The 16,899-nt window shown below is 32.1% G+C and overlaps 2 protein-coding genes across 3 annotated transcripts in view; one reads left to right on the plus strand and one right to left on the minus strand.

Annotated features, from left to right (window-relative positions):
- The window catches only part of LOC143239070 (eukaryotic translation initiation factor 4E transporter-like), a 61,053-nt gene extending 55,465 nt beyond the window's left edge, over nucleotides 1-5,588 (plus strand). For both annotated transcript variants that reach the window (XM_076479866.1, XM_076479867.1), the window contains 4 exons: nucleotides 1,566-1,889; nucleotides 2,412-2,642; nucleotides 2,974-3,177; nucleotides 4,601-5,588. In XM_076479866.1, coding sequence (XP_076335981.1) covers nucleotides 1,566-1,889; nucleotides 2,412-2,642; nucleotides 2,974-3,177; nucleotides 4,601-4,806 — 965 coding nt within the window. In that variant the 3' untranslated portion in view covers nucleotides 4,807-5,588. The remainder of the gene's footprint in view (nucleotides 1-1,565; nucleotides 1,890-2,411; nucleotides 2,643-2,973; nucleotides 3,178-4,600) is intronic.
- Nucleotides 5,589-6,554: 966 nt separating this feature from the next.
- Nucleotides 6,555-13,184, minus strand: LOC143239071 (uncharacterized). Its single transcript, XM_076479868.1, has one exon. It carries the CDS (start codon nucleotides 12,359-12,361, stop codon nucleotides 10,439-10,441), a length of 1,923 nt encoding a protein of 640 aa, XP_076335983.1. The 5' UTR covers nucleotides 12,362-13,184; the 3' UTR covers nucleotides 6,555-10,438.
- Between the last annotated feature and the right edge of the window lie 3,715 nt (nucleotides 13,185-16,899).

Consider the following 16,899-nt stretch of genomic DNA (forward strand, 5'->3'; position numbering starts at 1 on the left):
GAATTCACACACTTGAATACTTGATTAAAAACCCAGATTTTTGTGTGTACAACAGACTTATGTTTATTTACTAAAACCTTTCCAACTTTGATAAAGATACTTAGAAGAATATGGATAGCTTCATGTTTTTACAAATGTGGTCATAGTAACATATTCATTGGCCTGGGGTTAACAATTTTTTAAAAAGTTGGCATGACTTTAATTTTGGTATACAATATACAGGAAAATTTGAAAGAATGTAGAAATACAAAATTCAGCAACTAAAATCTAAAATTAAAATATTTTATGCCCAGATGTTACACAGTCTGTAGAAAGTAATTCTACAGTTTCAAACTGCAGTGATTTGATGTATCTAGGTTTCATATAGGTAAGTTAGAGTTTTTTGCAAAGGAAATATTTTATGTTTTGTAACTAGGTTTACTAAGGTGTCTGCATATGTAATGTCCATACCTTCTATGTTTATTTAAATATGCATAGCTCTTAAATCAGACTAGTAAACCTTATCACTCAAGTAATTATATGTTAGATATAGGAACTAATTAATTCCATAATTTTGTTTATTACTCTGAATCCTTACTCAGTATTGTATACACACATGAAGCCATGGTTTGTGTACTTTCCTGTAAATTTAAATAAAGGAAGGAAAAAGTATTTAGTATACAGTTATATAAATATAACTCTACCATATACTTTTTTTTTTCCAGCTTAACTGATCATGGAACTACGTTAAAATATTTCAATGTCTGTGAATCTCTCCTTTCTTGTAAATTTGATGCAACTTTGAGTATTTAAACCTTTACCTGTTGGCACAACACAGTACAGTATTAGCTAATGTAGCAAAATCAAATAGAAAAATGATTATGCCAGTCAACTCCTGTGTTGTGACAAGCAACCAACAAGTAGGATGAGCATCTATTTTTATTCAATTCAAGATTTGTAGATATGACTGAACAAATGACAGTTTTAACTAAATCTACACAAGCTGAAACTAAAGTGGGTAGTTTTTATCTAGTTCCTGTTACAAGAAAAATATAACATTTTAGGTTGAGAAAATGTATAAATTGGAAATGTTTGCATATAATGTGTGATCTGTGTATTTTCCTACACTTAAGTTTAAATAAAGGATTGGATAAGTATTTAGTACACAGTTATATAAACATGAGTGTACTGTACTGTTTTCCTCTTCCTGTATTTTCCTACACTTAGTTTAAATAAATGATTGGATAAGTATTTAGTACACAGTTATATAAACATGAGTGTACTGTACTGTTTTTCTCTTCCTGTATTTTCCTACACTTAGTTTAAATAAAGGATTGGATAAGTATTTAGTACACAGTTATATAAACATGAGTGTACTGTACTGTTTTCCTCTTCCTGTATTTTCCTACACTTAGTTTAAATAAATGATTGGATAAGTATTTAGTACACAGTTATATAAACATGAGTGTACTCTACTGTTTTTCTCTTCCTGTATTTTCCTACACTTAGTTTAAATAAAGGATTGGATAAGTATTTAGTACACAGTTATATAAACATGAGTGTACTGTACTGTTTTTCTCTTCCAGCTTCACAGAGTATGAAACTAGGTCAAGACTTGTCAACAACTAATCAACCTTCAGTGGGACCTTTTCCTTCCCATATGTTGGGTGTGGATAGGTTTATCAGGCAGGATGTTAATTCTGTTGAAAATACAGTTAGTCAAATTCCCAGAGCTCTACATGGACAAGGAGCATCTCGAATACTGGGCAGTGGTCAGCCTTTTACCAGTCATGGTCGACCCATTGTGAAAGCTGCTGGAGGATACAACATGAGTGGAGATCGGTACTCAAGGCCTGGCAGTAAATTTGGAAATGCACCAAACAAACCTTTTCCAATTGGTAATTACCAAAGTAAGTTTCTTACTTCTATCAGTAGAACTATGCTTTAAAGTATATTTAAATATGGGATAAGGTTAGCACTTTTAAGAGCAATGGCAATGAGGCTGTATTGGAAGTAGGTACTTAAATATTATACTCACATCTGTTCAGCAATAAATATTGTTTGTACAACACTCAAAATATTTCTCTCTAAATAAATATATGTACTTGGAATGTCTGTTATTAATTCCACTATAAAATTGATTATATATTAGGTAGTTATGTTTTTGTTTCACAAAAAATGTTTCTTCATACAAACTGGTTATTTTTCATTTTATCCTATGGTATGCTAATTTGTTTTTTGTTTTGGTGATTATTTTATTATTATTGAATTTTACTGTTTAATATTTTAAAGTGCACGATAATAGTTTAACATGAGAACAAAATGTTATAAAATAACCATAATAAATTTTGACATTAAAATTCAGTAAAGAATATTTTAAGCAGTGGAGTAGATTGAAAACTGGATAGAAAAACATTTGCTGATTATTATAGATTCTCAAGACCTGGTCTCTAAAGTTGCAGAACAGCATCGTTTTCAACATCCTCACAATTTTGTTAACGTTAATCGACCACCACCCGGCCACTTCAGTTCAATTTCTCGACCTCAAGGCCCAGTGATTGGAAATAATCCAAATACGCCATCTCTAGCAAGACCAGGGAATCTTAGTACTTCCTTTCAACAACATTTTGACTCGGGTAACTTCAACCCTTCTGCACCTAGAGGTAAATGTGACATTAGAAAAAACACTGTCCTGGGAATGGTAATTAAATTCCCCAAACTCTTCTAAGCTTTTCTAGAGTCAATTTTATAATGAGGTAAACATTAATCTTATGGTGTGTATTGTTAAAAGCTCTCTTGGAGAAAATGTGTTATAATTTAAATGCCCAAATATATATAGATCTTTAAGCTATATTATAAGCCTTTTTTATTTAATTTCAATAAAAGTAAATGTTTAAGTTATTCTTGAGTTTAGTAAGGTAATTTTTTTGTTATGCACTAGCTTCAGAAATGAAAATACTATACACTTGTATTACAACTGATGTACTTGCTTAGTTTCAGTTCCACCAAATACAATCAATCAACTAGCTCAGTTGTTAGCCCAACATCAACAGCAACAAATCCTCTCCCGAAGTAGAGCAATGCCAAACCAACTGGCTCTACAGCAGCTCCTGCTTACTGCACACCAACAATCAGCAGCATCTCAGGGTCAGTCTGTTAACCAGGGGAACTTGCATACTAAAGGAGATGGTAGGGGAGGTACGTATTTAATACTTTGTCTTTTTAGAAAGTTGGGTTTGCTGTGGTGTTTGACAGACCACTTATAATTTAGCTCTATCTATCCAGGCTTTGTCACTTTGACCAACCTTGTAACCAGGAAACTATGCATGACTCTGAATTTAATAAATATATCTTCACAAAATTTGATAACCATTTAGTATAATCAGTAAAAGAATATTCTGTGCAAAATATCATGATCTTTAAATTTTTTACTAATGATTTGTTTCTGAATTTATGAAAGAATACAAATTGAAAATTGCCATGTTATAAACTCTTATTGATTCTGTGGTATTGATATACTAACCTATGATTTTATGGTTATTCAAATGCATGTATAAAACATTTAAAAAAAAAATTCCTATCCTCCTGTAATATTTTAAAAGGCTTAGCAACCAAGTTAAAAGCTTGTAGCTAGAAGAAGTAATTGTTTATTTCACTTTTTTATTTACTGTTCTATATTTTTAGGAAACTTAGTTTAATAGTAATAATCTGTATATATAATATGCACATAATGTATAATAATTGAAATGTAACTATATGTTATAAAATATTACTAGTCCACTAAAAGACAGTTACTTTGTAAAGACTAAAGGTCAGTTTTATATTACTGGCTACAATAATGAGTGCACATGCACCTCGTCAATGCAAGTTATATATTGTTAGCCAGGCATGACTGGCAGGTCAGTGTAATGAAAATAATAAATATATTTTGAGACTTAATAAGCTATTTAAGATAAATATTTATGTTATCTGTAGTTGGTCTAGAATGAAACAAACGTATTTATATTTAGTTCCTCTTTTTTTTTTTTAATGGTGGTTATGAGATGAGGTAAACTGACAGGCCCATATAGTTGGGGTAGAGAAAGTAACAGACAAAATATAGTCTTACTGAAAATAAACATTTGAAATGTACTTAGGATGTTTTAGAGATTACACAAAGTATTTGAGATTTTTTGGATAAAGAATAGTTTTTAGTCATAACATGGAAATTACTTTACACTCAGACTAGTAACAAAAAAAGACCATTTTCACAAACAAACCTTTAATAAATAATGCATTTTGTACACAAAAATCAGATTTTTTAATGAAGTATTTTTACTAAAGGGCCACCAAAATTTTGTGAACATACACACAGTGCATTACAAGTTGTAGTATGAATACTTAATGTGTGCAAATATGTATACAAACTTTTGTATGTTATACTGAGGCTGTCAAGAAAAAGTTAAATTGTCTTTGTATATATCTGGATATTAATTTGAGAGGATATTTGTTAGACCCACAAGATTTCACATTTTATATGTATACATGGAATGTAAATTTGTTTGGTATCTTCTTTCTCCATTCATTTTAGTTCTTAACACCAGCGTACGGTATGTTACTAATATGTTATTTCTTTATTTAGACATATCTCTTATGGGATATCCTACTCATAAAGGCCAGCAGATGATTCAAGGAAATCGTCAACCCAGTACTAACCTTGCCAAATGGTTTGGTAATGAGGTATTAAAAGAGAAGTTACCTGAAATGCCTCCAGTTCCTCATCAACGGGCTGTTTTGGTTGAGGAACTCGAGCGTCAACAACAAGGACATTCTTTGGAACACATGTAACCCTGGCTTGATAATTATATGTTCTGTATATAACTAAAATTGCCCAGATTAAGTTGCTACACTCTTTTTGTTGTCCTTGGTTTTGAATTAAAATGTGTTGTCCAGCTACCATTCTACGATAGTGTCTGCCATCACTTCCTGGCTGTGTATAAATGTGTTGGTCCCATATAGTGTGTGTTTGAAAAGCAACATTATTGCATAATGCAGGAAAATGGAAAAAAAAAAATCTAGCTTTGTGAATAGCTGTAAAATAATTCAGATAAATTTTGGACTTAAAATGAGAAAGTTAAGAATCATAAAAGTTGAGTAGGATAAGAATTTATTTTTGTGGCAGTTGTAAACATTTGTTTGATTCTGAAGACAACAGTGTGTATTCTCCATGTGTGGCATGCTTATTGAAATGACTTTCTCAATGTAAGTACAAATGCTTTTGAAAGTCTGTTTGGTTTTTCTTCATCCTTAAACTGGTTTAAATATTGGATCTCTGCTTTGTAAAGAAGAAAAAAAAAAGTTTCTTTACCTGGGATAAAATGTGAGTTTTATTGACTAGGTGTTTCTCCCAACCTGTAGAGTAATGAAAGAAAATGTCAAAACCATAGAAGTTTGTATGAATATTATCTTGAAGCTGTGTATTGTTTTACTTTAAAAAACAAACAAGGGAAAATTAAGTCATTGAGTCTTTTTAAACTTATTTTAACCTATAAGAGTTAATGTTAGGATTTCTCGGTCTTATTTCATTCACATGGTACATATGAAGCCTGTAATAAAATGTTGTGAAATAATTTTTTTTCATCCTTTATTGTTGTCAGTTGTTCTTTTCTTGCACTATTCCCAGTAAAACCCCAGGTTTTGACAAACTTTATCAGACTACTGCTGTTGCTGTGTTTCAGCAGTATTCATTACACTTGTATTCTACTGGTTTTTCCAAATAGACAGAAAAGGTTGAAATGGAAGTACTCATTTATCATAAATAACATAAGGATCTGTTAACATTGAATGTAGAGGATCATGATGTGAGCTGCATTTGAAAAGTCTAGTTGAAATTTGACATGGTAACTAAACTGAATCAGAATCTTTCTCAGTAAATAAGCAGTACAAGTTTTACTTATGGAAATCTTAAGTCAATAATAACTATTTGAATATCTTTGTGGTATGTAGCTTGAATGAAACAAGTAATTGCAGAAACACTTTAATGTTTTTAGCCACTGTCAAGATCTTTTTTGTATTTCATATATATTTTTAATAATTATATATCCTTATATGAAATGGGGAAAAAAATTTAAATTATGTTAAACATTCACTGTAGAACCTGAGAGGACATCAGGCAATAAGCTACTAGTGAGAGGTTAAACTGATTTTTTGTAGTGCATTGTTTCTCGTAAATGTTTTATTTGTACCAAGCGTTGTTTTAAATCATTTTGTCCTTCACACACAACTGACCAACACATTCATAATCATACATGGATTACTACTCAGTGGCCTTTATGACAAAACAAAATTCCTGACTTTTTGCTAGCTGGCCACATTTAATTTCAAGCCTTGATTATAAAGTATTTTAATATCATTCATGTTCCAAATTTAACTTAAAAAAAACAAACGTGTCTGAATATTTGTAAGTAATAGAGCATGTCTGAATGTGTAGAAATTTAATTTTTGCGTTGTGAACTTAATTGTCTTGTTTACATTACATCAACTGTTTTCTTATGTTTATAAAACAGATTGAATTTTAGCACATACTCACACACAAATTTGTTTCTGGTTCATATCATGAGTTTAATGTGATCAGAACCTCATTTTGAAAGATTAAACCTCCAAAACACAGTTATACAAGAGAAAAATGTAACACAGAAATACATGGTTATTTGTGTGTATAAAATAGTTAAATACAAGTATATAAATAAAAACTACTATAAAATTTGCACTAGAAATAAGATTTTTCTCACATCTTTTAATTTGCCTATTACAGATTTCAAATCAGGTGTGTAAAAATAGCATTTGAGCCATAAGAGTTTGAATGTTCTAAACAATATTATGGTTAATTTGAATACTTGCAAATGAAATTTAAACAATAAAAACCTTATTTTACATACCTTTGAAATGAAATTTGTAATTACTAACAAATTTATGAGACAGTGAAAAATAAATCTGCAGTCTAGTGGGATTTATATCACAAATACTAAACATACAGCTTTTCTGTACTTTGCTGTTTTTGACTTCAACAATTAATGTAGTTTTCTTAAGCCTGTAGGATTCAATGAATGTAAAAGCACAGAAAAACAGCTGTAGTCTAATACTGATTAAAAATATAAATAGAGAGAATGTTTCATAAGCAGAACCATTAACAAAAACAGTGAAAAAAACGAAACTACAGATTCACAAATATAAAGATATATTTTACACATTTTACTAAATACTAAATATCAGATCTAGAAAACTTCATGTAGTCAGTTGATAGTGACCCTCTAATAACTTATTTCCAAAACTATGATTCTCTTTTTTAGTATAGTTCTGGTAACAGTAGATTTGTAACACTTTTGGTAACAATTTGGACACATACTGAATGAAATTATTTCAGAAATTTGGAAAGGCACTAGTAGTCTCAACATTATATTTAAATATCTTCCAATACAGTATTTCAGAGTTAAATCTTAAGTCTGTCTCACCTTAAGTATCCACCAGCATAGTATTGAAAAATGTTATTACACAACCTGTGTTAAGCACTAATTGTCTTATTAAAACTTTGCCCAAAAGCAAAGAGTCCATAGTCATAGGGGGTGCCACATTTATGCTCAACAATGCTATCAGTATTATAGTTGTGCAAATTGCATAACAGCAATAGAAAAGGAAGACTGCAAACAAATAGTCTACTGTTCTATTTATAACAGAGACTGTGCTTCTGACAAGAAAAATATACTAACTGGGAAAGACAAAGGTGACTGTACAAATTTTACATTTTTAATCATGGTGTGGCATAGGTCACCTGTGTAATGAATATCTCAAAACAAAGTGGTAATTTTATTTTAAACCTAACAGCCTACTTTTCAAAGTAATACAGCCACAGATGGGATGGTACGTCAGTAGAAATCTTAAGCTGTAAGCCTAGGATCAATTTAGGTCTACTATGCTATTTGAACGGTTTTGTATAAACTCTTCAAAAAATAATTTTCTTTTGGAGTACTAATACTAATTAATCCAGAGCATTTCCTAAAAACATGGTTATAATTTTGAAATTTAATAACACTGCAGGTACACAACTACACTGGGTCAGTACTTTGTCACAATATTGAAATACAACAGTAATATTGGATTGTAGTTTTAAATAAATTTGTATGCAACTTGAGGAAACAGATTTGTTTTAATTTGACACTTGAAGCAAACTTAAGTTTGTCTCTATGGTTAATAAGTGAAAGTAAGTTATGAACACCATACATTGTACTCTCAATGGTCTTCATTCTCACAGAGACAAACATAAAATTCACAATTCAAACACACACTAGAAAAAGAAAGCCCAGTTTTACTCTATTAAGCATATTCTAAGCATCATTAGTTTATAGGTAATACAATCAAATGTGATTACATCACTACATTGATCTATTAAATAAACAGTGGTTCTTCACTCTGATTACAGATTATGTCCAAAAGATAACTCCCCAGAATGGCCTAACACAAGAAAGTTAAATGTTAATTTTTTTCACAATATATTTATCTTCAGTTTGTATTTTATCACTTTTTTGAGGTACTATTTGTTAAACAGAGCTTTTCTCAGCTACAGAATAAAGTAGTTATGGTTTTCACGTAATACAAATGTACTTCTTGCAAAAACTGCAGTATGATTTATACACATATCCAAGTAAGAAATGTTCATAGTAGTTACTACAGTAGTTTGTTGTTAAACTTCTGTATTTCTTCATTTAATCTTTTTTATTTTTCAATACTATAATCAAAATTCTGCTGAGACACAATGGTCAATTAACTCTTTCATACATTAATCAAATATCCTTCCCCAACACCTCACCCATTAACATTTTCACCCAACAGTCAAATAAGACTTAAAATATTTGTCTGTTAAATATTTCAAACACTAGTTCAGTTATTCTTTCCTCACATCACATTCAACCATTCTACACAAAGGTCAAATCTTCTTGGACATCATGTACACAATAGCAATCTTCTCACCTCATTCATTGAACACTACACAGTAACAAACTAACCCTTCCCTGACATTTCACAGAATAGTCAAATAATCCTTGGACATCTTGTCAACTAAACATTTCACACAATAAAACAATTTTCTTCAGACATCTATTTCATTAAATAATCTGCAAATAGTCAAATAAATCTTAAACATCTTGTCCAATAAACATTTAATATAGTAATAACACAATTCTATCATGACATCTTTTTTGGTGACAAATTCACACAATGGTCAAAATTTCTCAGACATCTAGTCAATTAAACAATTTACAAAATATTGAAATAATCCTCAAAAAGCCTGTCCATAAACAGTACACACATGAATGATGCAGTAAACTCTATACATTTTGTCTTTCCCTTTCATCATCACTGGTACTTTCTTTTCAAACTCAGAAAGTAAAACAATTGGTAGCACATTAAGAGGATACATTTCAACTGGTTTATTATCCAGTCAAGTAAAATTTTCATTTTATGAACAGATTTTAGCTCTGAGTTCCCTAGAGAGCTAATGTGATGACTGGTGAGGCAATGGATACTTGATGTTTGTTTGTTTGTGGATTTTACATTCTCCTAGAAGAGCTATTCAAGTTCACTGAAAATCTGGAGTAATTTATGTACAAAATATAGTATAACAGAACACACTTTACATTTAATAAAATGCCTTTCACTAACTTTTTATCAGCTGCATACATATAGATTACATCTTACCATTAACAACAATGATTACGTACAAACAGTAATTTCAAGAGTATTCTCTCACTGGATGTATGATAGAACTATCAGTTTGAAAGTTCTCTATTACTTATTACCACAAATCTTATTACAGATTAATGTAGCTCTTTTACAAACATCTACATTCAATTATGGGAACAACTAATTGAAGAAATGTTTCAGATGCCATAATTATGTCAAAAAGAAGGAGCAATATGGTAATAAACAGCAAATACTAATTTACAACATGCATCATATTACTTATTAGGAATTGTAATGGTTAAACTAGTAATTCTAACATGTATATATAATTCAACCTGAGATTCATGCATTGTTTACTTCCCTTTACAAGTCATATTAGTTGAGTCTTGTTCTCAATTTTTATTCACTTTATCTACTACCAAACAAAAACATATGCTTTATAATTACCTCAGTTAATTTAAACATTAAACTAGATTACAAATTATAATAAAAAAATATATATACTGAAATTCTAATCATTTCATATAAAACAAAGATTGTTATTTTGCTTATAAGGCTTTTTTCTAAAACTGAACAATTTATTAAAATAAATTCATTTCAACTGGTTTTAAGAAATATGGGTTCTAAGTTTTAAACTCCTAAATTAAAAGTTAAAATTAAAAAAATTATTACCAAAGAAAACTGCTTCTAATTATTAACCTTCAATATCTCTACTCTTGTTAAATGAAACCTACTAAGATATTTGTCACTGTACAATATATTCTTTATAGTTTCTTAATCCCTTTAACTGCTTCTTTACTATTTTGATGAAATCATATGGTTGTACAAGAATTGAAATGTCTTTCCCCACAGCATTCAATCTATCTTGTATTTCACTGTTTTTGGAAAAAAGGTTCAATGGTCTGTGATTTATTTCTGTTAAAACCCAATTACTCTGTGCATCTCCTTGGACTGCTGGTGCTTTGACTGGCAGACCGTGACGAGCTGCAAGCCCATTATGCTTTACTTCACTAATTTCAGCAGTATTACCATCTCTGACTAATCCCAGATCCTGACCATCGAACTCTCTCTTGATTGCAAACACTTGACCAAATGGAACTCTATGAATGATAAACTCTACAGACAGTGGCTCATGTTTAATTGTCTTGTGAGCTTCTGAAACAGATGTAACTTTGCATCCTGCAATACTGAATACTTGGTCACCTATGTGGAAAGTGTTGTGTAAAAGTGGATGATCTTTTTGTTTCCAGCCAGCAATCCAGATATTTCCAAAAGCTTCGACTAAAGCAAGAGCATTCACACAATCTTTTTTTCTCAACATTAGTCTAACTCCACCTTTATGAGCTATTTCTTTCTGAAGTCGGAGGACCTGACTTTCTTTCAGGGACATAGGTCGCCTGTCATCTAGAGGAGGAGGGTTAACGACATAAACAGAAGAACCACTTGCACTTTCAGGATCCACTGTTTCAGCAAACTGTCCACTAAAAGATGGTTCCCCATGTTGTGAGGATGTTTCCCGAGAAATTAATGGGGATCGAGAGAATGTGTTAACTACTTCTGAAACAGAATAGTCTTGGTTATCAGAAGAGGAAACTGAACGTGCAAAATTAGTTTCAGGCCTCCTCGCCTCTCCACTGGCTTCACTCTCTGACCTGCAACGGTTCACTCTTGAAGCCGAAGTATATGTAGCCAAATTTGGAAAAACGGACTCATAAATCAGTGAATTGACAACAGGAGTTCCTGGTTCTGTTGGAGATCTGTCTCTCCTGACTCTATTCAAATGTGAACCTTCATTAGTAGTTACCCTATCACTGCTCCCATTTCTATTATATAGTGCACTTGTCACAAAATCAAAGCTGAAAATGTTTCTTGAAACTGACATACCTGAAGCTACTGGAGAAGAAAACACTGGGCTTTCTGTGGAAATGACTGTATCATCAATTTGGTTTGGTACAGGAGGAAGAGGAGAATTTGGATCTCTCAGCTGCCTGGGTGTGACACCTACTTGAACTTGATTGTTATTCACTATCTGTACAGATCTCTTTGGGTAAATTAGTGGCTCTTTACTGTATATGTTATCTTTGGGTTCAAGAATTCCCAAGTCTCTTAGTTTTTCTCGTATTGTATCTAACCATTCAGTCATTTGCTCTCTTGATGTTGCTGCAAGTCTTACAACTTGCTTATCTAAAGTGATAACAAATTCATAATCTTCTTCACTAGCTACAATAGATGGTGATATGTGAAGACAATTCATTAAAGCATAATTAAATATAGGCTTATGTGAATAGGCACTACGTCTATTATCATAAAATTCAAGTTTAGGCTCCTTATCATCATGAACACAAAATATGACCCAAAATTTTTCAGGCTTAGGTACTTTCATAAATGGCTTGCGTCTACTTTCAAATGTTGGATTTTTTTTAAGCCATCCATTTTTATAAATTTCATATACACTTTCATTATTATTAACATTACTTTCAACATTTTCTTGTTGAACAGTTGAGGAACTGCTTTCCCTCTGTTCCTGAGGTCCTGTACCAACATTAATGTTAAGATTAACTCTTATATTTCCATCAGAGTTAAATCCAAATTGAACTCTCACTTGTTCGTCAACACCATTTGACACAATCTGTGACGACTGAAGATCTTCATCCCCAAGTTGGTTCATACTCAGCAAATTTTAATTTCACCAAGTTACTGATATATGTATCATATGATTGTCTTACACACATCTACACTCACATAATGGCTCAGATAATAAATGATAAAGCTCATAAAAGTCCTTATCTTCACATACATTAAAAAAAAAGGGGCTACTGTCAAACAAATATACCATACAGGTTTCTGTTCAAATATTATTAAACAAGTTTACACAACAAAAGTCAATGTGTGGAAGCAGTTGCACTGATAAGACAGTCTTCAAATTTATTCACAATGTTAAAAACTTACTTAAAGTGCTGGCCAATAATGTCTTGCATTATCTGATAAATACGCAGTATAATTCTACTCTTGCTAGATCTGGTTGTACTACTCGTTCTACTATGCTTAATCAAAGCAGTCATACCAGACCTGTATAATAAAATGTATTGTAGCTACTCTACAAGTTGTAATTTACCGAATAGTAGGAAAGAGTTAGTATAAAGATGCTAGCATCTGTCGTTTTAAAAAATAATTTCTTTGTTTGTTTTTTTTGAAGTCGCGAATCACTTTCAATTGTATTCACACACACAACATAAATCAGAAATAACTTATTTTAAATAGCAATCAATATATGGGTATGGTTACAAGTATGGCCATAATACAGAACACAAATAATTCAAATTTGAAAAACTGATTATCTACCTCACCCCACCAGTTTAAGTATATAGATATCGACAGTTACTTAATTCCTGGTTTTTACTTCAAATAAGTTTAACCACAATCGAATTTAACTTTTATGTGCACGAAAAGTAAAATATCACGACGTCGACAACCTAGGTTCAGAAGATGTGAACTCCATCTATTGCCTGAATATTAAATATGAATATAAATCAACCCTGGCGAGATGTATATGCATAAAAGGCAAAAATTTAAGTCAGCATAGTAATACATGGCATGATGTATATACATAAAATGTAAAGTCGATCGAGCATATAAAGTTATTATATACATATTTTCAGTTTGGCATAATAATAGGAAACTAAAGATTTCCCAAGACTGTTTCATCTATGAGTTACAATCATGATTAAATTTTCCTATTTTTATCATCTTGCAATGAAAGCCTAAACATAAATAATTCTGGTAACAAACATATTGCTGTATGGAAATTTTATCTTACTTGTGAAGTGATTATAAATTTATTTTACACAGAAATCATAAATTTTATGGTAGGCTAGTAGCGCATTATTAAACTTTCCCTAAACTTGGATTTTAATAAATAAACAAATAAACTAGGCTCTCAAGAATCACACCATGGATAACTTAAACATTCTTTTTTAACATACAAAGTGGGAATACAGTAAATTAAAAAGAGAAATATTAAAGCGGAGAAACTTTAAGCAGAATAATGATTTCAATAAACTGTACAATTTATGCGTTGATATTTCATTCGAAATTTGTCATTATTCTGCATTCCTCGAACAATGTTAACTGAGAAAAAATATATAAAATATTTTAATTAAAAAATTTTTTGTTTTGGAATTTCGCGCAAAGCTACACGAGGGCTATCTGCGCTAGCTGTCCCTAATTTAGCAGTGTAAGACTAGAGGGAAGGCAACTAGTCATCACCACCCACCGCCGACTCTGGGGCTACTCTTTTACCAACAAATAGTGGAATTGACCTCACATTATAACGCCCTCATGGCTGAAAGGACGAGCATGTTTGGTGCAAACGAAGAATTTGAACCCGCGTCTCTCAGATTACGAGTCAAACGCCTTAACCCGCCTGACTTAAAAATAGTGCTCGTCATCGCTTACATGGCTATACAATAGCAAACACATTTGTAATACACAGTATAAAAAATAATTTTAAATATTTTATTTAAAAAGAATATCCACTTACAAAACAGTATTCCTCACCGCTTGCGTCACTCTACAATAGTGAACACGTTTGCAATATACAAAATACTATTGAATTATGATGACGAACTGTATTACAGTTCTAGACATTGTGGTAAACTGCAATAATTTTCGTAATTCTATCACTGTAGCTACCAGAATGTTAGAGTTTTAAATATAACTATACAGCGTGGTCATGACATCGAGAGAGGTGTGTGGTATTCCCGATACAGTTTTAATGACATTAATTGATCTCCCAGCTGGGACTAATAACAGCTATCAAATTTTGGAGTGACTCATCAGAAATAAGTACCCGGGATAGTGCACAGACGAAAGAAAAGGCCTTAGCTGAACTTGCAAAAGATTTGGAAAGTCGTACTAAAGCACCTCACCCAGATGCTCCTTGTAAAATAATAGATTTATTGAGACCTGGTCAATTTCTTGATATGTAACAGATGAGGATATGAAAATTAAACTGAATGAAAGTAGATACGCAAATTTAAAGTAAGATCCATTGTTAATTATAAAACTTGAATTCATTAAAGCTGCAGATAAACTAATAAAAACACCCTCTAGAACAGGGGTGGGCAACTTCATGGATAGCACAATTGCGGCTAGTTCGACTTTAGGGATAAACTTTTTCAATCATTTATTTTTTATCGCAAATTTGGTAATCAGCAACTGCACTGCCTCACGTCTTCGCTAATGTAGCGCGCTTCATCACTGCCACAGACACTGCCCATTCTGTAACGTCAGTCTGGTTTAGATGTTTGTTATCGAGTGTGTGTTGTTTTGCATGCACTTGCAAACATATTTTTATTGTGCAACTTTCAAGTGTATAAATATATTTTGTTTTTAATCCCATAATATAGATAAGTGGATAATTCGAAAACGAAAGAATCCAGATAATAGTGAACACTCACAAAATAAAGACAATTCAATTGATTCTGGCATTACGGCCGTAAAGAAAATGGCGCGTGACTGGAAAAACGTGAAAAGAGAAGTTAATGAAAGTTGGGATTTGAAATTTGCAGTGATTGAAACAAATAGTAAGCCAGTATGTCCTTTGTGTAACAAAGTGTTTGGGAATAACAAAGTATATAGCCTTAGGCAACTCTTTAATAATTTTCACAACGAATTTGTTGTAAACTTTCCAGTTGATAGCAAAAATCGCATGAATGAAATTAGCCGTCTGAAAACAAAACTTCATGTACAAAAGAGAGACCTAAAAGGATTTTTTATCATCGATAGAACTAGTTACCTTAGCTAGCTGTAAAAAAACTTGAATTCTAGCTCAAAAAAGAAATTATTTTCTGATTCTGAACTAGTAAAAGAAATATTGATTGTGGTCATTGAAATTCTGTTGGAAATTATGATTGAAAAATAAAAGATATTCTTCAAAAGGTAAATAATTTGCAATTAAGTCGAAGAACAATTGTCCACAGAATGCTAGAGTTAGCGAAAGACATAGAAAATCAGTTGCTTGAACAATTAAAAGACTGTTTGTATTTTTATTTTGCACTAGTTGAGTCAACAGATGTGAGTGACACTGCACAGTTGATATTTTGGATTCGATATGCAACTTCAAATCTTCAAGAGACGGAAGAAATGTTTGGCTTTTGTGGATTACGAGATCGAACATGTGGAAAAACATCTTTGAAAAATTTCTTGAAATGTCAAAAACATTCAATCTGGATTTTAAAAAATTGGTTTCTGTCACAATAGACGGTGCTCCCGCCATGACTGGGTCGAAATTGGGATTTGTTTCTCTTTTGAAGCAGCATTTAATTGAACATAATGTGAAGTCCACGCTGCCACGCTAATATGGCTTACTTGAATAATTTTAATACGAAGCTTCAGGGAAGAGATAAAATAATAAGCGAGCAATCACAATCTATACATGAATGTCAGGCCCGGCATGGCCAGGTGGTTAAGACACTCAACTCGCAATCTGAGAGTCGCGGGTTTGAATCCCCGTCACACCAAACATGTTCTTTCAGCCGTGGGGCGTTATAATGTTATGGTCAATCCCATTATTCGTTGGTAAAAGAGTAGCCCAAGTGTTGGCGGTGGGTGGTGATGAGTAGCTACCTTCCCGCAAGTCTTACACTACTAAATTAGGGACGGCTAGTGCAGCAAATCCTCCAGTAGCTTTGCGCAAACATTAAAAACAACAACATGAATTTCAATAAAAGCTAAATTTCCTTGCAGAACGATTACATGGCCAAGCGCGTAAGGTATGCGACTTGTAATCCGAATGTCGCGGGTTCGCGCCCGCGTCGCGCTAAACATGCTCGCCCTCTCAGCCGTGGGGGCGTTATAATGTGACGGTCAATCCCACTATTCGTTGGTAAATGAGTAGCCCAAGAGTTGGCGGTGGATGGTGTGATGACTAGCTGCCTTCCCTCTAGTCTTACACTGCTAAATTAGGGACGGCTAGCACAGATAGCCCTTGAGTAGCTTTGTGTGAAATTCCAAAAAACAAACAAACAAACAAGAACGATTACAAAAGAATGATTTGACTCATTTTGCAAAGTTGAATAGTTTTCTAGGAAATAATAAGGACTATGAATTCTCAGATGCTGAAGATGATCTCTGTGTAAACTGTATCAAAAATCTATTTCAAACATTTGAATCACGTTTCTCCGAATTTAAAAAAATTTGAAATTG

Source organism: Tachypleus tridentatus, chromosome 13 (genome assembly GCF_004210375.1).
Source record: "Tachypleus tridentatus isolate NWPU-2018 chromosome 13, ASM421037v1, whole genome shotgun sequence".
Classification (NCBI taxonomy): domain Eukaryota; kingdom Metazoa; phylum Arthropoda; class Merostomata; order Xiphosura; family Limulidae; genus Tachypleus; species Tachypleus tridentatus.